Raw genomic sequence first — 22,471 nt, 5'->3', positions numbered from 1 at the left:
TGACCCTTACAGAACAGTTTAAGATTCAATATTTTTGAAACAAAGCAATGTTGCTGTTGCTGCACTGATGGCTTTGTGTCAGCAAAAATTACTAACTACTTTAATCAGGAATCTCAAAAGATAATGAACTTGATTTATTATAAATACAGGGGCTTGCCCTTTTATAAAAATGACATGCTCTGCAGTTCAGGACACATATTGATTTATGGCACTACTTGTAATTCTCTTTTTTTTTATTTCAACATTTAATAAGAGGTGAAAAATGAATTAGAAGTAAACCAGAACAAGACACATTCCCAATATAATCGTATTCAATTCCACAATAATATTCATACATTATCTATATCCTAATATTTCACTGATAGTAAAGATACAAAACTATTCTGAAAAATGTGCAGAGAGTAAAAGATTAATTTGGCCAAGATTACAGAAAGAGTGAATATTCTTGCCTTTCCATACATGACTGTTCATTATTTAGTGACACCTGACATCTGTTGCTGAGACCAGCTGAACACAATTCAAATCCAGTTTAGCTAGAATAACAGAGAGTCATGAAAAAACCTCTGAAGATAGATTATCAATCAATTATGGCATAGGATCCCATCAGAGAGAGACTGGATCTGCCTGGAGTCTGGTAGTGGACAAGTAAGTATCTTAACACCTTTGCTGCAAAGCCACTTTGGAAAGCTCTTTGCTCTCTCCTGACCCCTGGACCACCAGTCCTTTACCTCATCTAAGGGCCGTTTATGGACAGACAGAGCACTTCTTAAGGCATGTCAGGTCCCCATGACAAGGCTTAGAGATTTATTGCACTACATTCAAACTACACAATACAGTTACAAATAATTACAGTACATATCTTTTAAATAAACACAAAACCCATCCATGTCTACTCTACTTCCACTAAGATTAAATTGCTTAGGACTCTCTCATCCACCTGAAGTCCTCTAATTTTGTCCAAACAAGATGACTGCCATAGATTCTCTCTTTCTGCACATTTATGTTACAGATTTTTGAGGAACTCTCAGGTGTTTTTCTATACATTTTGCTGCACGGGTGAAGGGAGAATCAGCATGCCAGAGATCAGAAGAAACGTTTTTTGTAGTTCACTGGTAACAAGCAAAATTCTCTAGATTATCTTAAGTTTTGGGGGTAATCACTGGAGCCCCAGGGTGTCCAAGGCTGACCGTCACACAACTGCATGAGTATGAGTACAATTGCTTAGTCAGTTACTATAGTGGTAATGATAATTGTTGCATTGGTATGTGCAGAAAACAGTGATTAAGGGCAACGTAAGAATATTTTCAACGTGAAGAATGTTTCTGTAGACAGGAAGATCTGCTTGATCTAACTTCAACTCTGAGCTCAGCTAAAACAAACTGTATTCCTCAGGGCAATGCAACAAATGGATTATCATGAAATGAAGACACTTGGCAGCCAGGTTCACATTACAGCTGCTTCTTGTGCTGACCAGCACAGTCACCGTGACCTCATGTTCCCCCCGCTTTAATATATCCTCACATTGTCTCTTGTCTCTACTTAACACTAACATTCCTCAGGGCAGAAACCCTCCTTCTTGTGTGTTTACAGAACCAGCTGTGCCTAGTGACTCTTGCTGTGTAAATAACAGTATAAATAAAAAGAAAGATACAAATCTGATCATGATTTATGGCAGAGAGTTGAACAACATAGCTAAATCTCTGCATTATCAAAGTTAATGGAAATTTTTATTCTTGAGGCTAGGGTTTTTCCTATTGTATTGTAATAGTTGGTATCTTCTTGGTACAAATCTTCCTTCACATAAAGAACTTTTTCTAGTCAGTGATCAATTCTGATACCTTGCAGTTATTATCACAACCACATAAAATGGGAGTAAGAGTAGCATTTTCACTGGCACTTTTGTCAAATAATCTCTTTCTGTCAAGCATTTCTTCCAAGCCCAGTGGCACACAGAAAACTCCCAGAATTCAAATTACTGCAGTTTGGAAGATATCCATCAAAAGATTACTGAAAGACATCTGCTTTGGTCCATGAAGGGTACATGTGGGACCAACCTCTGCTATATTCTATAACCACTCACTGATGACCAGACACCAAACCCCACTTCTGCATAGCTGCAGAAAACCAGCATGCTACTATAGTAATTAGAAAAGAGATCAGAAACTATGGGATACCTACCAATATAACACGGGCTTCTAAGACATTTAATCAGACTCAGATAGCTCTCTGATAGCCTGTGACAAATTTGGGAGATCTTTAAAAGTCTTTGAAATCTGATGTCATGCTACCACTCATGGATGTCTGAAACTGAATACATAATTTTTAAGGACTGCTGATTAAGACTGTTTATTTTCTTTGTTGATTTTTAACTCATGTGACTGATTTCATACTTAAATCCCTTTTAAATAAAGGTGCCTTCATTCTATGACATGAACCAGATGGAGTTCTGCTTTTTTTTTTTTTTTTTAATCCACAGTATTAGAGGTCAGGCAGAGGCAAGTGTTCAGGGGAGGATTTGGAACAAACTAAAAAAGAATGAGAAATATAAATTCAAACAGAATCTGACACAAAAAGAGGAATTCTCATGCAGAAAATGAAATTCCACTATTTTACACAAAAAGAAGCCATTAATTATTAAACAGATATTTGTTGGTTATAATCTGGGTTATATACACAACTATTATGGCAGTGACAGTAATGCTACAGAGCAGCATTTACTGGCATCATGAAAATTATTCCAACCTGTAAAACTCTCTTAACTGAGTTTATGTTTCAGAAGAAATATTTGTTTTGAACAGAAATTTTATGTTAAAGCTTAAATTTTTAAAAGGTACCTCTGTTGTTTCAGAGAAGCATTAAGACTGGAAGCTCACTCTTCCAGGCATTTATTTTGTAACAATCATTTAATTTCATATTTTGTTATGTTTGACAACTCTTACAGGGCGCTAAACACTCTCCTCTGCAGCTACTATGATTATTGAGAGAAAAATATGAAATAACTTTGAAAATGATAGATCAGGTTCACTGGAGGCCTCTTTCTGCTGAGGTCAGCAAGGAGGAAAGGCTGCCCAATATCCTTACCAATGCAGTCACTCCTAGAGGCTATTCTGATTTTCACTTGCTGGCAAAAGTCCCTAAAGGACCATCTGCCAGCAAGAACTAGGGGAGGGGGGGGGAAATCATTCATGTGCACATTCAGGTACTGCCAAGCCCTTCCCAATTCTCAAAAGCTTCAAATAGTAGAAGCTACCACAAGCAAGGTTTAAGACTTTATTATGCCAACTTTACCTGCTGTGGAGTCCTCAATATAGAAGCACTTCACCAGAAGAGACAAAGACAGTCTCCATAAGAAGAGGTGGAGAATACTGAACAGATAAAAGAATTTATCTTTTATATTCAGAATATTATGGTTATGGTCACAGAACCATGGTCAATGTTCCTATGCACTGCAGGTTAACTATACTGAAAAGATATGTCTATGAAAGGCTTATTGGTAAGGCAGGGGAAGTGTCAAATATACACAACAGTTGTGTGTACACTAGGCTCATATCTTCAAAATTGCTGCTACAGGTCTATTTAACTTATTACTTCAGAAACCCATAACAATCCTAAAGCATTCAAAATAGGAGATGCATGGCAGAGCAGCCTGTTTCAATAACAGAATATGCTGTTTCCCCTCAGATTTGAAAGAGGCAGATCAAAGAGAAAACATTTAAAATTAAATGTAAGACCTTATTCTGATTTGAGGAAAGCAAAGAAAAAAAAGCATATATTGCAAATACATATGTATCTTTTACATATATGTACATGTTGCAAAGGTAGAGCTTCATTGGCTTAGCCTGTCCTGTCATGCGTGCCCATTACCACCCTCACAATTTTATTTTTCTGTAAAATGCACCCTTGAAGGCATCAGCTTGTATAGAAAGGCAACAGCTGTTCTCTTCTGGGTCAGAGCAGATGCAGTACATACCACCAGAGTTGTCTGTATATGATGCTTTCTCAAGAATACTCATAAGGTTTTGGGTTTTTTTTTTTTCCTTCTTCCTTTGCTATTTCTACTGAAAGCATGGCTGTGGATGCTTCTGGCACGATTAGCATTTTCTGCCTTTATGGTACTGGCCAAGGAGTAAGATGATCCTAAACGAGTACACCCTATGGTTTTACTATTACAGGCTCATCTTCCTTTCCCTTCCCACTCTTCAACTCTGTCTCCATCCCGCTATTCATCACATATTTTTAAGTGACATCTAACATTTCAATTATACTCATTCTTAGACACAGCCCATGGAAATCTTCACTTAGCTGAAATTAGTAATACTGACTTCAGTGAAATGTTTGGTTTCATACCACAGTGCTCTCTGCCTTCTAGCACAGCACTAGATCTTGTAAAAAAGTGAGCAACAGCAGTGTTTTTCCCCTATCACTAAATGTTCAGTTTAGATTTTAGGTTTACCTGGCTCAAGAAAAGAAAGAAAAAGACATACTTTACTGTCCAGATGAAGCACAGCATAACTGGTCACACATTCTGTGTAGATGATGCAAAACAAGATTTCATGTTCTACAACAAAAATTCTAACCTAAACTGTAAGTAAGCCCCAGTCAGGTGAGAAATAGATTTGCTCACCAGCACTGTTTATAAATCTTTCCACGATGGGGACAGGCTTTGGTTTTGTTTTACAGTGGCTTGGTTTTTGTTGATACCAATCACTCCTTCACTCCCATTTCTATGCACTCCCATTTCCATGCAGTCCTACAGCTAGCTGCCTGAAACAGCAGTTCAGCTGTTTCTTTTGCACATTGATACTACAAAACTGATCCTGTAAACAGAGAAGACTTTTTCTGTATCTCGTATCAAAACAAAAATAGTATAAATATTAGGCAAAATATAAAATATATAGGCAAAATAGTATAAATATTAAGGAAGAAAAACACCATCATTAGGGAAATACTAGAAGATAATGATCTCCAGTGTTAAACCAGCAGCACCATGGACTGGAAAAAATTTATTACTTGCAGGCAAGGCACAACTCAATTTGTCTTGCAGCTTCTTTTACCTTGTGTTCCTCAGAAGTGTTCAGCTCAAAGCCAGCACGAGATCTGCTCTGAACTTGTATCAGATTCCTCTACGAGCTAGAAGAAAACACACACTTGCACCACCCACAGCAACTGAGATTACTCCAAACAAGAAATCCCTATACATTTACTGCGAGGTTCAAGGGTAGAGGTACCAAGTTCACAGTGCACTTGGCACAGTCACTGCACTGCCAGCTGTATAAATAGGACAGGTGAAGTAGACAGGCTGTAATATTACTTTCGTTCCGCACAAGCATTTAGCTGAGAAGACATTTTATGCAGAGAGGGTTGGCGAAAGGGAGGGGGCGGGGGGAGAGGTAAGCAGAAAAAAAAAGGGGGGAAGAAAAAGAAAGAAGCAGCATCGGCATTAATCTGGCAGCAGCCTCCCCATAGGGCCCCCAAAGGTCTTCCAGTGTCCTCTGCCCCATCAGGGACAGCAGAAGCCACCAGCCACTGGCCAGGACTGGAGCAGGAGACAACCTTGAAACTGTTTCTTCCAAACAGACCTTCAAACTATTCCTAACCATTCAGAACTGGGTAGCCAAGCCTCAATTTAAAACAAACAAACAAACAAACAAAAACAACCCCCCCCACCCCCCACCCCCATCCCCAAAAAAACCAAAACCCACAACCAAAAAACCTCTTTACAATTAAACTTTCCACTTGCATGGATTCTTTTGATGTTTTTTTTGTCGTGCTGGAGGTTGAAGACTACTGTCCTAACGTGCTGCCCATGACAAACAGGCAGCCTTCACTCCAGCACTCCTACAAAATGAAGCACACTACCACCGAGACTCCTTCCTCACAAAATTACAATGTTGGTGTAAACACCACAAATAAAAATATCTTGGAGTTTTCCAAAAAACAACTGTTACCCAGAATAAATGTTTTCATTCTGAATTTATCTCTACTGCTCCCATCCTGGAGAACAAACAGGACATTGTTCTCCCAACCCTGTCACAAACTGCCAGAATACATGGTATCATTCTCTCCTACTTAATAAGCCAAATAAGCTTTTTTTCTTTTGACAAACCACAGAGCAATATAAATGTCACTGTGTCATTCAGCACTCCAGACACATATCCACAGATAGGATCTGGTGGACAATATGACAGCAAAATGTCTAAATTGCAGCCACCTTTGCCCTAAGATTCCAGCTAACATCTCAATTTTTTTTTGCCTGGAAGTGCAGTTCAATTTCCTTGGCATTTAATCACTGTTTTTTTAATTACAGATAAATTTTAACCAATGCCTTAATTTTTATTGAAGTGCTTATGAAGATACATCTGTCCTTTAAAAAAAAAATTAGTTTACTTTTTTCTGAAGCACATTCTTAAGTATTTTAAAAAAAAGAACACATTTCCTAATTTGCTTCATATCCCTAGAAGTGCCTGAAGTATTTGATCAAGCAAAAGAAAGTCTACAAAAATCCACAGCTTCTTGGCAGAACAGCCATTAAAGTGCAGGAGAGACTTTCTATCAACTTCAAACGTAGAGTAGATGAGCCTAAGAAAGAAACTGCAAACAGTATTTAAGAACAAACAAACCTTCCCTTTGCCCCAGAAAATCTCACAATTCTAGGGTCTCAGTATTTATTCTGTTAACTTTTAATTTGCTGCATACTGAAGTAGAAAAAACTCTACTGAAAATTTAGATTCCATCAACTTCAATACTCTTGAGCTGTCAGGTCTCACTAGTCTTCCTAGGAATAGAAGAACGACAAACCCAAAAACACTTTACGTGGGGTTTTGTGGCTGATCTGATAGTTTGACTTTTAAGAAAACTAATTTGTGAGTTAGGTTTTTATGGAATGCAGAGGATAACAGGTACCTGTATGGTATTTGTGATGATGATAATCAGATGGCACTCCCATAAGGCCCTTGAAAGAAGATTTACATTCTGTATCACCTTTTCTTTTTTGTCTGCATATCTCGTCCTGCGTTTGCAGTATTTTGTCTGTTAAACTGTTTTCAACGTCTGAGTTCAAATACTCTGCTACAAAATCAAAGGTGACCCTCTCAAAAGCAGTTTCGATGGGCCTCAATTTCCTAGGGGCTCAAAAGAAAATAATTAAATGGGTGAAATTATTATTGTGGAATTTGGTGGACTATTTGCTTGTTCCTTGCACAGAGACTGCTATAAATACATATTTCCTTATTATCTGCATTACAGGAGTATCCAAAGCCTCAGGCAGGGTTGGGTTTCTGTGTGCAAAGAGAAAAATGCATTTCCTAGCCTGTAAAAGTTCACAGCATCAGCAATGATCCTGCAATGACTTCCATGTGTGCCAACACTTGAACATTTACAGATGCCATAATAATGCTACAGACTACTAGGAACTAAATAAACACATAAACAAACATTTTTCATATACACTGTTATACAGCTGTTGATTAATAATGATATCCTGGTCACTAATGAACTTGGCTGGACTAAAACTGCCAACCTAGAGATGAATGGAGGGTGAAAACTTAGTCCTTCATGAAACCTGGAGAGACAGGTGACAAATTCCTTCCTACAATCACAATAATAGTGAACAGTAACATGTTAGGAGCCTATGATAACTACCTGGTAAATCTATGAAATCAGTTGCACAGCCTGATATCTGAGCAATGAGTTTTCATTTCCAATAGCTTTGGTATTTTAGTCTCCCTTTTACTTACAGATGCCAGTGACATGAAGTTTTGATTAGAAGGAATTTCCTTCTGCTGCATCTCCGTCATTTATTTTTAGAAGTCCAGTGCTGACACATGAAACATTCCTAAGTGCATCAAATAAATGCTTCCTTTTGAACAATCTACCATTACACAGTTCATTCCAGATGATCACATGTGGCCGGACGTACTCCACCCTAGCTCCAAACCTGCTAGGGAAATGCTTTTCAAGAGGTACCTCCAGAATATTGGGAATAAGCTAAGTCCCTTCTGGATCACCTACATTTAAATATAGATCTGTATTATCTTCACAGATAGAAAGACAAAAAAGAAACAAATAACATTTTAGCATGGGGGTTTCCCAACTGTGACCATGCGCAGTCCACACATTACTCAATGTCAACCTAAAGAGTTGCTTATCCCTTGTTTGCAACCTCCGCCTCCAACACTTCACCCAAAATTCTGGATATGTCCCTTAAACTCTGCTGTTATCTAGTGGTTGGTGAGAAAAACAAGTTTGTGAATTGAGCCTGAAGCCTCAAACCAAGTCACTGTAATTCAGGAAAGATATTTATATACCCTCCCTGAGGACTGGTTTCACTTTCCTCTACTCCCAGTCCTTGGACATAAGCAGTGAGGCTATACAATCACTAGGATATAACTGGAAGTAAACAAAACGTTATAAAACTGAAGCTCTTAAGATAGGGATCTATAACTATGAACTGAATGCTGAAGCCTTTTCTCATGTGACCAGTCAGAGTGGAATCAACAGAATTACTTATACAAGTTAGGACTCCAGGATCAAGGTTATGAGGATTATGATGCTCTGGGATGCTCTGGGTAATACGTTGTTTTATAAGTATGCTCCTTTAGATCACCATTATTCAATGTAAATATGCAGAAAAATCAGAGTATGAATTAATTAGAATTCACAGAAAGCATAGACAGAGACAGAAAGATGAATGCGGTACGAATAAAATACAGTGTGAAGAAAATGGTCTCTTTGACCATTCTTTTGCGTTTGTACTGACACTAATTTAACTGTATTTTTGTACTTGAATTTAAAATAAAGTCTATTATAAAAAAGGCTTTAATTGTGATAAGGAATATAATTATCTTCAAAGGTTTATATGGCACAGAGAGGTAGGTTTGAGTTGAAATTCTGGACTCAGTTAGCACAGGTGTGTGGGAGGCCAACTCTGGACGTCTCTATGGCTTTGTTAGCGACAGCAAAAGGTTAGCAATCTGCACTGCATTCAAAAGAGCTGAAAAATCAAATCCATGTGACTTACTGGCACCATACAAACCTTAAGTAAGGTGACTTATTAGCAAATATGCCTAATATTATATTACCTAATGCCACACATTGTCATGACAAGGATCCTCAAACTGTTCTTCGCTCAAAATCAATTTATGGATCAGTCTCAAATTACTTCCCAACAGGACTCTATCACTCATATTAATTATGAACCAAATCCTGTGCCCCTTGCTACCCTAACAAAAAAAGAAGTCAGGAACTGTTTTAGCTGTATATGGAATGAATACTATTCTGATTCATATCCTTTACAGTAAAAAAATGCAAGAAATCCCTTCAGGAAGTCTATTCTGGTTACGAAAATTAACTCCTCTTATTCTAGATCTTGTGGAAACAGTCAGGAATAATGCTAAATTTACACAATTATTGAATTGTACTATGTTCTGTTGTTATCATACCTTTTTACAAACAGCCATAGAAGGAGAGTTAAACGGACTTATGGGGCTCAACTACAAATGACAATCAAGTCATTGCAAATCCTTCACACAGCATCTGAAGCTACAAAAGTAATTCACCATGACCTAACAGCCTTGCTAAACCTTTGTTTCCATTTTCTCAACCTTTGTTTCCATTTTCTCAATTGTATTTCTATATTTGAGATATGTAAATTTGGCTGAAAATAGAATACTCCTTACTGTATTTTAAGTACGTAGTACTTAAATAAATCCAGGAATGTATATGAGAATTCATTTGCCAAAACTTGTGAGCGCTCATTATTTTTGTTCTGGAAACTCACATCAGTCTTATTAATTCCTCTCACATAATTTATCACATATCTTCTGGTTTAGATGACAACTATCTATTGTAACCGCAATACATATCCATTACTTCCACATAGTGTATAATGTTGCATGTCTAACTTCAGATAGGCAGATTTCATTAATTTTAAAGTAATCTAAAAAAGAACATTAGTTTACCAGCTTAATTGGTGTTAATATCTAAATTACATAGTCATTATGAAAAGAGAAAATGTTAAGATACGGCTTTACAACAGGCACCTAATAGTTCATTTAGATACTGGAAACCAACATTCACTTTCTTATCAATTTTTGGTGTGTTTCAAGGCATGCCTCCTGGTCTAGTGCTCTAAAGCTCTTCTTGCACACATGGCTGCCACCAGTAACTGCTTTTCTGTATCACATTGACAACCAGGCTGCATTCAGTTATTTGCATGCTACTTTGTAGACGTGTACATAAAGCATTAACAAAGTCTCTGAAAACAAAACAGTGCAAAAAGAAAAAAAAAAAATGCAAGGGTGCCATCCAACCACAAAGAAATACCAAAATGTGACAGCAGTCAAGCAGAATAATGCAGTCAATGAATCCAGCCCACGCCGCTTTGCAATACGTAAAGTGATTATCTGTTAAAGACTGGTGGTTCATTCAAGACAAGGGGTCAGTCTCCGTCCAACAGTCTCCTGTCCTGCAAGAACCACTGCCTGGCAGCAATAACTGCATGGACAGAGACTCTTCCACCCACTCACCTCCAGAAGTCACCTCTTCAGAACTGGGTTGAGGAACATTGGCAGGACAATGTGGGGAAGCTTGCATTGCTGCCGCCCTTGCTATACCTGTCCTGTGGAGAAATAGAGGACTTAATTTCCAGGGCTGCAGTCAGCACCTTCCACATTACAAGTGAAGGAAAAAGAAATGATTTTGACAATGCCTGTTTCGAGCGAGTACATTTTGGGGTGTGGTGAAGAACCCCCATTTTCTACTGAAGTATTTGGATTACTTTCACATCTTCTGTGGAGCTCCATTTGTCTGCCCAGCCAGCAAGCTGGATTCTTTGGTTCATGAGTTGATGATGCTCTTGCCAGTTACCTATATAGCAAGCTGGTACATGGCGATTGAGAATCAACTTAACTAGACAGCCTAAATAAAATAAATAAGGAAATAATGTTTAAATTAAACTTTCAATTCTGATGTGAACAAGTATTTCCTATTGGGTAACTCTCTCCCTTCATCCTCCCTTTCAAAATGGCAAGTTTCTTAGTCTGCTCTTTACACATTTCCTTTACAGAAACCATTACCGTATGAATTACCTAACAGAGAAGCAAGCAGTTCTTTTGCTTCCTCTGTCCCACCCATTCCACAGAGACATTTTCTTTTACTTCCACATTCATCTAAATAGGGTTACCACAAGAATCAATCCTAACAAAGACAACTTTTAAAGGAAAAAAGGAAACTTTCCACTATCCTCATGGTTTCCAGCTAGGATGATGGTTTTCAGCCACCAGTTTTTAGTATGACACATACAAATGATTTGTATATACCAAAGTGCTGCCCATTAGAGAGAGAATAAAAACAAAAAAAAAATCCCTCCATCTGAAATACATGAATAAATCATTCTTTTGAGTGTGGTGATGAATGAAGTGTTTTACAATTTCAAAAACAATTCTCTAAAGCCTTACTAAAACAAGTGTGTTTGCTTCCAAAAGTGATCTCTGTGTATCTTTCAGGAGTACCATGATGGTTTTTGTTGGAAGAAATGTCAAGTTTAGACACATAGGATTGGAAAGTAATGACCAACCACTTTATTCTGGTAGGAGTGTGCACTGAATACTGATGTTCACAGGCAGGAACAATTTCCAATAATTAATTGGAAACATATCAGCCTTCATTGCATTTGCTTAACTTTGGTCAACAGCAACGTTAATCTTGCAAGTGAATTGAGAGACAAGACAAAGCCTATGCATGAGGTTTATATATAATTCAGAACTGCTGAAAAGCATGGAAAGCAAGCCAAGAAAATGAAGATTATAAAAATATGGCAGAGGAACCCTATTAGGGGAAAAAAAACAAACCAAACCCAACTTTTATTGTATCAATTACTTAAGCTCAATATTTCAGCTAGGAGTATCCTAAAGAGTAAATGTAGGGGTAAATAGAATTGCTCACTTCTTATTTAGGCAAAACAGACTTATGCATCACTCACTTCCTGAATGAAGATGCCAGACAGGGCATTTTCTTAACTTTTATTTTTATGTTTTTATTCGCCACTGTATACTGCTTTTCTTTTCACAAAGGTCCCAGTTTCCAACATACTAACCACTTCAAAGCAACAAAACAGTTCATCTTTCTGAATATCTGCTACCTTGGACTATGATTATAAACAGACTTCGGCTAAGGTATTTGCACAAGGTATCTCCAAGAGAAATAATAATAATTGGTCACATATATAATGCCATATTTAATAAACCCAGTATTTAAACATAAAATAAGATACAGAATGTTGGCTCAAAGAAATAGGATGATTAATTCTGTCCTGAGCACTACAGATAGATGTTCTGTTCACTTCCTAAGACCGTGATTATTCTAAGCACTAACAGGAATTTTAGTAAATCTGCTCCTTTTCTTTATGTGAAAAATACTAGGAGTATCAGAAAGAATCACAATCATCGTGGAACCCTGATGACCTTAGGTTTTACATACTGCCTAAACCCCTCTCAGAGTCACCAAAAAGCTGCCCCCAAAAGACCATGACACATAAATAATCTAGATATTACAGTAACAATGCACAGGTATCACTGATACTTCTTTCTCCAGACAGAGAAAAGCATTCAAACACTTTGAAATGTTTGGGGATAGTTTCTAATAATCCTTGGAAGGACTGGCATTAGTGGAAACAGGTTTCACCCAAAACCACAACTGTTAATGCATTTACCCTCCCTCAAATGCAAACTGGTAAAAGCTAAAACTGGAAAGGAAAAAAAAAAAAAGCTACAAGCTACAACTGAAAGCAAGAGCTGAAACAGTCAGGGTGTGGATTTTTGTTTGTTTGCTTTAGTAATCTACAAAAACATCAAATGCCAAGCATTTCACACTTCAAGGCCAACCTACCTCTGTTTCAAAAACAAGCCTTAGAATTCAAAAACAAGCACCTTATGCATTAAATGCTTCAAAGAGCCTTTCCTTACATCCTCCTGATGTTCTCCCCACAAGTTAACTATTGTTCTTAAACCTCCCCTACATTCTATGTTAGCCTAACACATCCCAAGGCCTTCAAGAGGCTCTTCAACCACACAGAATATTTCTAAAAGGTAGGATCACTTTCACTGTGTGGGAGAGTAGTTCATGGAATTAAAAAAAAAAACCAAACAATTTTGCCACAGGAGAAAGACATATGATCCAGAGAGTAGTCCAATTCAAACAGAAAGCTCTTCCATGACAGAAAGCACATGCTATTTTTAGGATGAACTCACATCCTGCCACCATATCCAAGCTAGAATATCCCCTCCTCTTCTTTGTTTAAATATTGGGTAGAATCTACTGTGTACATAAGGACTCTAACATGGTTCCTGGACTTAGTTCTCAGGTCCACCAGAAATTTTCCTGTGAGTCCTATGGAAATCACTGGTTTTTCTACAGCTCATTTTCCCTTTGAGAAATGAAGAAAACCTACCTTTCAGTCTCCATGACCGGAAAAAGAAATGGTGAGAAGTCCATAGTGTGGACCTTTAGATGAATGAATCCATGCATCTATGGCTGCAGCAGCAGATTCCTCATCTCCATTCTTTACCCAGTGGCAATATTCAGGTGGTGCTTGAACATAACCTTTCTCATAAATGCACATCTAAGAAGACAGTACCGCTGTGGATTGTAGTCCCACCTGGGTCTCCCCAACAAACATATAGCTGGTGAAGAAAAATGAGCCTGACAATTTGTACCTGCAGCTGAATCATGTTAGCGATCACTGCTAGGGAGCCCATACTTACATTCCAGTATCCAGAAGTGATGTTGCTAGTACCTGAACCTCAATGGGTAGTCTCCACAGAAAAAGGAAAGATGACAGTTTCAATATACTATATGCTATGGCTTTGCTAAGCACCCATGATTTTTTTATACAAGCTAAAAGAATATTGATTTCTTTCAAGTCCACTGAACACTAAAGCAATTCCCACTGTTGCTATTTGAGGTATTAGATAAAAATGCCATCTTTCTCACTAAGAAAAGAATCAACGAGTCTTTCATGAACCAGAAATGTCTAAGGCTCTTTGGTGTATTTCAAACAGTCTTGTCAGCTGAAGGTAGCCAAAAACTTACATTGATTCATGAAAAAACACTGAAAATTCACACTGATGCCATGCAAGTTTAGTGTATATTCACTGTGCACTGTGGACTGCAAGACATTGCAAACCTAAAAACATCCATAGTGATATAACTAGCAATACAAACTCGGTGCTTCACCTCTCAGTTACAAACTAAGGGAGGGCAAGAAATGGCTGTAAAGCAACAAAAAATGCCATTTGTGTGAATCTAGATGGACCCTGAGAAACTTCAGGAGGTTCAACAAGGAGAAATGCAAAATTCTGCGCTTGGGGCAGAAGAGTTCCACACATCTGACTGAAAAGCAACTGGCAACTTAGCAGCCCAGCTGGAAACGACCTGGAGTCATCCTGGATGCTAGGCTGAATATGGGTCAACAGTGGGCTCATATCAACAAACCATATGCTGGGCTAACACTAGGAAGAACGTGGCCAGTAGAAAGAGGGAAATCACCCTCTCCTCATCACCGATGAGGCTACACTTCAAACACAGTGTCCAGTTTCTAATCCCCCCCAGTTGAAGTGAAGAAATTGGACAAAATCCAGCAAAGTCCTAAGCAAATACAAAGGAATAGTCTATTCCTTGATAGTGGGTTAATCTTTGAGGTAATGCCTCAACCAAAGAACTCTGGAATGCTCTTAACAGTAATCACTGACTACAGGAAGACTTCTCAACAGCTTAAGATTAAGTATTTACCTAATATTCTGCACGTAGCTCAAAAAACCCACTGTGTCATTATGATACTACCACAATATGAACTTTTTGGAAGCTGTAAAAGCATAATGTAGGGGGACAATATGAACCTAACAAATAAGCTCAAACCCAAAAGTACCCAAATGGGCACATCAAAGGGAAGAATTACTGTTTTGTTGAGACATGTACATTTTTTTAAAGTTCTGGTAGAGATAACCCTGAAAAACATCTGTAACAAAGAAATTTATTTATGGGCTGAAACTATGTTACTGACATTCATGAAATATCCTGTAATCTTTTTCAGAGAGATTTAATTATACCTTTTGTGCTACTCATCCATTGGAAGATCTTCTGGTTAGCATTAATTTGAATTCTATTGCAACTTATATTAATACAACTTGGACACATTTATCAGCCCTTTAAGTAACAAACTGATAATGTGTCCAAGCAGTATATTCTTGAAAAGGAGAAAAAGGCATAAAATTAAAACCTGAACTACAGTTACTTTGCACTTCAGAAAGTTAAAAAGTAGCCTGAAGCAACATTACCTCAAAGAGAATATCTGGACAGTAGCTTTGCTTCAAGCAAAGACATAACAGTATTTAAAAGAAAACAATATGCAGCAAGGGTAAATCATATAGGAGGAGTAGTAGGCAAATAGGTCAAAGAAAAAGAAACGGGTTTGTACCTAAGTTATTACAAATCTGAATGCATTAAGCTCCTAATGAAACTTACAAAGACAGTATTAAGGTCACAGTATTCAACAGGATAATTTTAATTGTACCCTAAATTTAACAAATTATGGTTATAGTAACAATGGAAAATCTGTTCTTTTGGTTAAAGAATAAAGTTTGAATAGGCTAAACATATGGTTTGCTGGTGAACAGGAATGCAGTAAACCCTAAGAAAATTAACTAACACCTTTAACAAATCCACATAATTTCAGCTCCTATGATTTTTTTCTTGTGAAACTGCAGAATATACTTACATTTCCTGACAGTATGTAGAAAATCCAAGCTTTGTAGATCTAAGATTTCTGAATACAGTGAAGTTAGGCCAAATTTCCACCTTTACCTGCTTTTGTCCTACAGAACAAAACCAGTAATGGTATTGAATCTCTGAAGTTTCAGGACACTGAGACTCCCAGAAAGGTTTTTGGTAAACAATGACTTTATCCATTCTTGCACTGAGTCAGATAAACTCTTCAGCAAAACCTCTTCCAGTACCAGGGGTCATATACTACATCTCCAAAGTGTATATAATGTAGTACTGAAGACAAAAGTAACTAAGGTTACTGTACAAAGTAATTAGAAAAAATAGATGTAGAAATTAAATTTGGGACTCTCAAAGCACAAACAAAACATGCGGTTTGTATACACAGACAGTTTTTTATGGATTTACAATATGTACATAGAGTACAGCTATGCAAAGCCATGCACCCTGATCCAATCCCAGTCGAGCCAGTGGCAGGTTCTTAATAGACTTGATTGGATACTAAATCACAATTACATAAAGTCTGTAACAATCCCTCAGGAATTTAAAGAAGTTGTTGCTCTCTGATGCAAATGCGGATCTTAGTGTCCTAACAAAAATAAGTCATGCATTTCAGTTATTTAAAACCTACCAGAGTAGAAAAAATAAAACTGAATTTAAAAAAAAAAAAATCTTCATACAACTTTCATTATTTCCAGTCACTTCCAGTTCTAGAGTGGTAAACTTAAAAAAGGAAACACCCCTAGCTTTTCCCTTATGATAATATGGTAAGATCCTGACCCCATTCTTCAGACAAGTCTGTTGATACTAACCTATTTAACTAGGACCTTACCCAGGAAGCCTGCCAGGCCTCCTTCCAAAGTCAGAAATTCCTTTTCAGTGGAATGGTGTAGAAGTAGGGACTCTTGAAATTTCAAAAAGACCCTCCCCTTGCACCTGAGGGTCATCTACAGATTAATCAATCACTCCAAGTCCAAGATGATTTTGAGTCACAGCTGTGTCTTTTAATGACAGTAAAAGAATGGTACTGAGTGGCAATCCCAGGTCTTGCACTCACAAGATTCAATGGATATAAGCAGAGAGACCAGAAAGAATTTGGCAGAGAGTGCTAAATGAGTTATGGTTTTGGCTGGATTTCCATTTTTTTTAATAAAGATTTCTGGAGCTTGAAGAGTAGCAAGTACTGCAGATAAAAGCCAAGTATCGCTACAATCAAGTCAAGCAGCAAATGGAAAGAGAACAATTTAGTCAAGGAAGGAATGACTATATTTCCATCTCCTTATTTATCTCCCCAGCACTGCTTCGATCTACATATATTCCTGACTTCTCCAAAGTCTAAGCAGGGAGTATTACTTCCAGAGAGAGACATGTTGAGAATTTAAAGCTTTGGGGCCCTGCTTGAACAGAGATGGAACAGTTGCCTTCTGGCAGGAATTAAAGCTGGTATGGAAATTTCACAAAAGGAATTAAAAGATGGTCTGGAAAGTGGCCAAAAGGAGATCAAAGGAACTTTAGCAGCATGAAGACACATACCAGAAGGACATGAAAGGGGACTTAAAGGCAGACCATGAGGTTTAAGAAAGTATCTGTTGACTGGGTAGAAGGCTGTGTGAACCAGGGGAAAATGTAAATTTTTCTTGTGAAATATTTAGTCTCAAAATATCCTTACTCTCACATAATTTCCAGTCTTGACCACATGTCAGACATCTAGAAGAACAGATGTATTTCAGATTCAGCCCAAATTTTGAACTATAAGAGCTGATCAGCATATCCTCCTTCCTCCTCTTCAAGTGTGGTACATCACTGGATCTGAGATTCATATTCTCAAAAACAGCAGCTATCTGTGAGTTAAAACATATCAAACACAGAGAAACTATAGCTCATGTCTTAGAACACATTTATTGTGGTAAATATACAATATAGGCAGGAGTATTTATGATGGTAAACTGAGACTTTCCAAAAACACTGGTTTGATGAAATTCACCTCAATTAGAAACAGTGACAGAAGAAAAACTTGGAAAGATGATACAGGGTACAGACAGACCTAGATAGCTTTAAACTAGCTGAAGACCCTGGTAGGCTTGGCTGCTGCTAATAGACCAACCATGGCAGCACAGAGCTCATTATTTAACCCTGCTTTTGTGTAACTTTACTAAAGACTTAATCTTTACAAGTAGTATTAAGGGTAAAAAATGTGATTGTTATGTTTCCAATGTTGTAGCTGGGCTGGTAGCAGCAGCAATTCAGGGGTGCATTGAGAGGCTGGTGTACTCACCACCACTGTGATAAACTGCAAGCAGGAAAAGGAGCAGCAAAAGGAGCACAGTACAGAATCTGCACGCTTATCCACGTATTTACTGGACTTCCAGAGCATTTCTGTTTTAACATTAACTTCTATGTTTAGTTTGTCTGCAACGCAGAAAAAGTCTCTCCTTTCTGAAACATAGGCTAATAAAAACTTTCAAAATCATTTTCTCCTCCTCTCTTTTTATACAGAGAAAGAACATACAGAGGGGGAGGCCAGACCATGTCTTCACTGACTTTCTCACAGAATTGCAGGAACAAGTTGGCCTCAGAACAATCAGTTATTTTACAGAAACACAACATCAAAAGTGTACAGTTTCTAAAGCAGCTCGCTTCAAAAGAAGAAATGGACCGTCCATGGATATGATCTGGGTAGCCCCAGGAGCTCTGGAGATTCCGAATTGGATAGAAGCTTCAGGGAACTGTTGGGTTATTGCTTTTAAGAGTTATTAGGATGAACAGGTGCTTTGCCTCATCTCTGTTTCTGCCCCATGTGCTACTATTGCACTCCGTCAATAAACTCTGTTCATCCTTCCATCAGTAAAAGCAGTTTTTGAAAAAACAAAATGAAAACTAAAGAAAAAGAAAAATCTTCCTGTGTGCCAGCAGAAGGTTTCTCACAGAACAAGGAACATAAAAAACAATGACTATTTACATAAATGCATGAGAACCACCACTGACAAGCTAAAGCACAAGACTTCCCCAAATTCCTTTTCCAGGATGAGCAAACTGGTGGAGTTACTATTTTTAGGTGAAACAACTGTGCTCAAGTTTGTTAGAACTGTGTTGCACCTCTTCTAGTGGCAGGTTTCTCCCATGATGGCAGGTCCTTGTTAAAATGTTTAGGTATCTCTTTTCACATGTAGTCAAATCTTATCTAGCTACCTTTTATTCATTTTGGATGTAGATATTAGGACTATTTAACTAATAGATCGTGCTTGCAAACTCCTACAGGGTTTCACTTACACAAGAAAACCTCAGATTTTGGAGTCACAATTTCTGGACTGCATTGCAAAAGGCAAAGAACAGGACCACTTCCATTGTTCAGTTTTGAAAGCAGGCTCTGATATGTCCCTTTATTCCTCCTCAAGCTCAATTATTTGGATTCAATTATTGTGATAGAGCATGTATTTTAGGCTTCTTCAGTTAACAACTTGTTAATTCAAATACTGACCCCATTAACCTATGATAGAGTCTTTCAAAGAATGTAAAACTGCAGAACTAGTATGCTCTTCTAAGTTATTCTAAACCCGTCAAGCTGCAGAAAGAAACAACACTTTAGAAATGGTAGCTGACAGATGAATATGTCAGAAAAATCAGATTTAAAGACAGTCAAAATGGCTAGTGGTAGCTCTAAAGTTAAAAGCATTTTTAACATAGAAATTTACATTTTAAATCCTGGCAAAATTCAGATAAGGTTTTCTACTTAGCCTTAAAATTTCTAAAGTGTTTGGAATTACTGGATGCATTACTGTCTTGGACAATGAAGATCCACAAGCACAAACCAGTTTGTGAATGGAGATTTCTGGATCAGAGCTGACCTAGAAAGAGGGACACTAAGAGCTTAGAAATACCTGCAACATTTTAGGAGAGGAAACTGCCAAACTGTATATTTTTTAAAGAAAACTGTGTAAAGTCAATTGCTAACAATAACATACCAGCCATAACGACTGAATTCAGTCATTAAAATGTAAAATAAAGGAATAGCTTCCTGTGCTAACCTCAATATAACTACATCTGTCAAGTCTCATCTGTAATAACTAGGCTGGTGTTTGCTCTGTGGAGTCCGAAGCACTAATTCCTCCAATTTACACCAACTTCTTGGCTTTCAGGAACAAAAATCGTTTTCTGTCTAAATATACTTACACTTAACAATCAGAAATGAATCCCTCTGCAAACAATTCTTCGCATTGGCAATCACCTTTGTTAGTAATTATTTATAGTGCAGAAGCATCAAAGCTTTCCGCTTTCAGATTTAACATTACTGCTATCACTACCATTTCCCAGGTATATCCAGGATAACTGTCAAACATTTTTCCAATATACTTATAGCTTGTATTTCCCCCTTTCCTTCTACTGTGCATAAATATTACAACAGCCTTATAAAAGGTTGTTTTGAAGAAGCATTACAGTGAGTATCACTACTATGCTATTTTTTACAACACTGACCAAAACATTAATGCTTCTTCTGGTGCACATTTCACAGTTTGCATGGAGCAGCGATGGGACCCTGACAAGAAACAGCAACTTGGCACCTGTGGAAGTCAGCACTGCTCAGGGCAACCTGTGCTCTCAGGAGCAGGCAGGTCTGGTATTTCCCTCTCTGCTAGCAAGGGACAAATAGCAAGGGACTAGAAACAGGACAAGGTTGATGGCATTTTCTGAACAAGCTGGACTCTTAGGTTGGTGGGCTAACCAGTACCACTTTCACTCTGGTCTCCTCTCTGCTGATACTCCCCCTGTGACAGGACAGGCTCCAACAGTAGCAGAGAAGGAAGGTGGGCAGCCAAGGCTACAGCTTCCTCTGGAGAACAGACTATTTGCTGCCAAGAACCGCATCCACAAGCAGTTTCAAACCAAACCCCAAATTTAAAATACCTTGAAATTAATTTGAAGGTATGAAAAAGCAAAAGAAATATTCTCAGTATTTCAACCTAACCAAAAAACTGGGGAAGATCAACACAACAAAAACCAGTTTGTTTATACTCCATACAAATCATGCTCTGCAGTCATTTCAGCAGGACAGTTCAAAGTTTAAGCAACTAAAAACTTTCACTTGGACATAGTGTAAATTCTTGCAGGTAGTCAATCTTAATATTTAATATAATTAGTTGTTTTGCAATATTATTACTGCTAATGGATGCAATTTACTTGTTCTTAATCTAGCACCTTTGTAATGTTTACACAGTATCACAAAAGGCCTCTACCTTATATGATCCATTTTCCTGAACTGCAACTGGAAGCACAGAAATGTTGAATCTAACGATTAAGTACATACCTAACCCTGGAAAATAAAATCCATGTCCAAGTAATCCATTTTTCAGAAAACTGCTCATCGCCACCACTGGGGAAGATCAGAAATGGAGGGACACTGCTTCTCATACCCATGGTACAAGGAAAGCTTTGCTCCAGTCATGACCAAGTCTCACTTCCCCGTTCAGCAAACACTGACATACATAGACCAAAATAGTCTGTGAATTATATGGGACTTGAAAGACATAAAGTGTCCTACATACAAGTTCTTACTGTCCCATCTCCCAGTGCTGAAACTTCTACATAGCCATACTAATACTTCTAGATTCACATTTCAAGCACAGCAACTGGAAGGAATATAGACACACCAGAAAACATGTAGTAGCAGTCATCCACAAAACTTCTGTGAGTGTAACATACATACAAAAGCACGAGTGCACACAACACGCACCAAATCATATTCATATTGCACCCAAGCAATGAGAAGCACCACCATCCATATGACCATTACTTGACTCTTAGCATCAGGAGTTCTAGGAATTTCTGTAAGACATGTAAGAAGTCACAGCTAACTATTTCAAAGACACTGCATATGTGAATTCTGCTTTGAGCTTCACTGCTGATTAAAGAGAATATACCTGACCTAAATCTTCCATTCAAAAGAAGACTACAGAATACACATCTGACTTCATCTTGTACTGCTTATTCCCGTATCACAGATTGGCATGCAGAAATGGAAGTTGTCAAATCAAGCAGGGTGTTAAAATTAACACGTAGCATAACAGTCTTGTGTGCTACCTTGGCAGCCAATGTTGCCCTGCGTTTACCAGTCCACTGTGCCTATTGGGTGAATTTTACTAATTAATTATTTTTACTGAATTTATTAGTTTAATTTTTCTTTTTATCATATCATGATGTGGAAATAAAGACATTCTAACAGAAATTATTTATGAAATAATGACAGACAGAGTCTGATTTACAGCTATAAATTTGAAAACCCTGGAAAGATTTATTAAAGACCTTGTGACAAGTTCTATCATAAATTGAAACCTCCCAAAGTTAATAGAAAGTAAGGTTGCATTGACTGGATAAAAGTTTAGAAATAAATTACTGAAAATTGGTGACCAGCTCACTGTTTAAGAACTACTTTTATTCTATGTGAAATATTCATTTAAAGTCTTAGATTAGAGAGAAACAAAAATTAAATACAAAGATAAGAAAATAAGCAATCATTTATTTTTAAATGAACACTGATGGTCTTTATTTTTCGCTAGAAAGTGGCCCAACAAGCAGAGCATGTTATGGCTGTCTTTAATGCAATCAGTACTATCACAGGGCAGCATTAACCTCAGACTTTATGCAAATGATGTTATTTGCACTGTCATGGACTACTTGCAACGCCTGTGTCACATGAACA

The 22,471-nt window shown here is 37.6% G+C and overlaps 1 protein-coding gene across 4 annotated transcripts in view; it reads right to left on the bottom strand.

The window, feature by feature from the left end:
- PPP2R2C (protein phosphatase 2 regulatory subunit Bgamma) overlaps nucleotides 1–22,471 on the bottom strand; it is a 201,900-nt gene that overhangs the window by 111,242 nt on the left and 68,187 nt on the right. Inside the window, exon 3 of one of the 4 annotated variants that reach the window (XM_075040849.1) lies at nucleotides 10,527–10,618. The exons of 2 other annotated variants lie outside the window; for them this stretch is intronic. In XM_075040849.1, coding sequence (XP_074896950.1) covers nucleotides 10,527–10,593 — 67 coding nt within the window. In that variant the 5' untranslated portion in view covers nucleotides 10,594–10,618. The remainder of the gene's footprint in view (nucleotides 1–10,526; nucleotides 10,619–22,471) is intronic. One more of the 4 variants, XM_075040877.1, reaches the window with a different exon arrangement.

The sequence above is a fragment of the Buteo buteo genome, chromosome 1, assembly GCF_964188355.1.
Source record: "Buteo buteo chromosome 1, bButBut1.hap1.1, whole genome shotgun sequence".
In the NCBI taxonomy this organism is placed as follows: Eukaryota; Metazoa; Chordata; class Aves; order Accipitriformes; family Accipitridae; genus Buteo; species Buteo buteo.
Note: the sequence above shows the minus strand (reverse complement) of the source record. Positions and strands in the feature narration are given on the sequence as shown.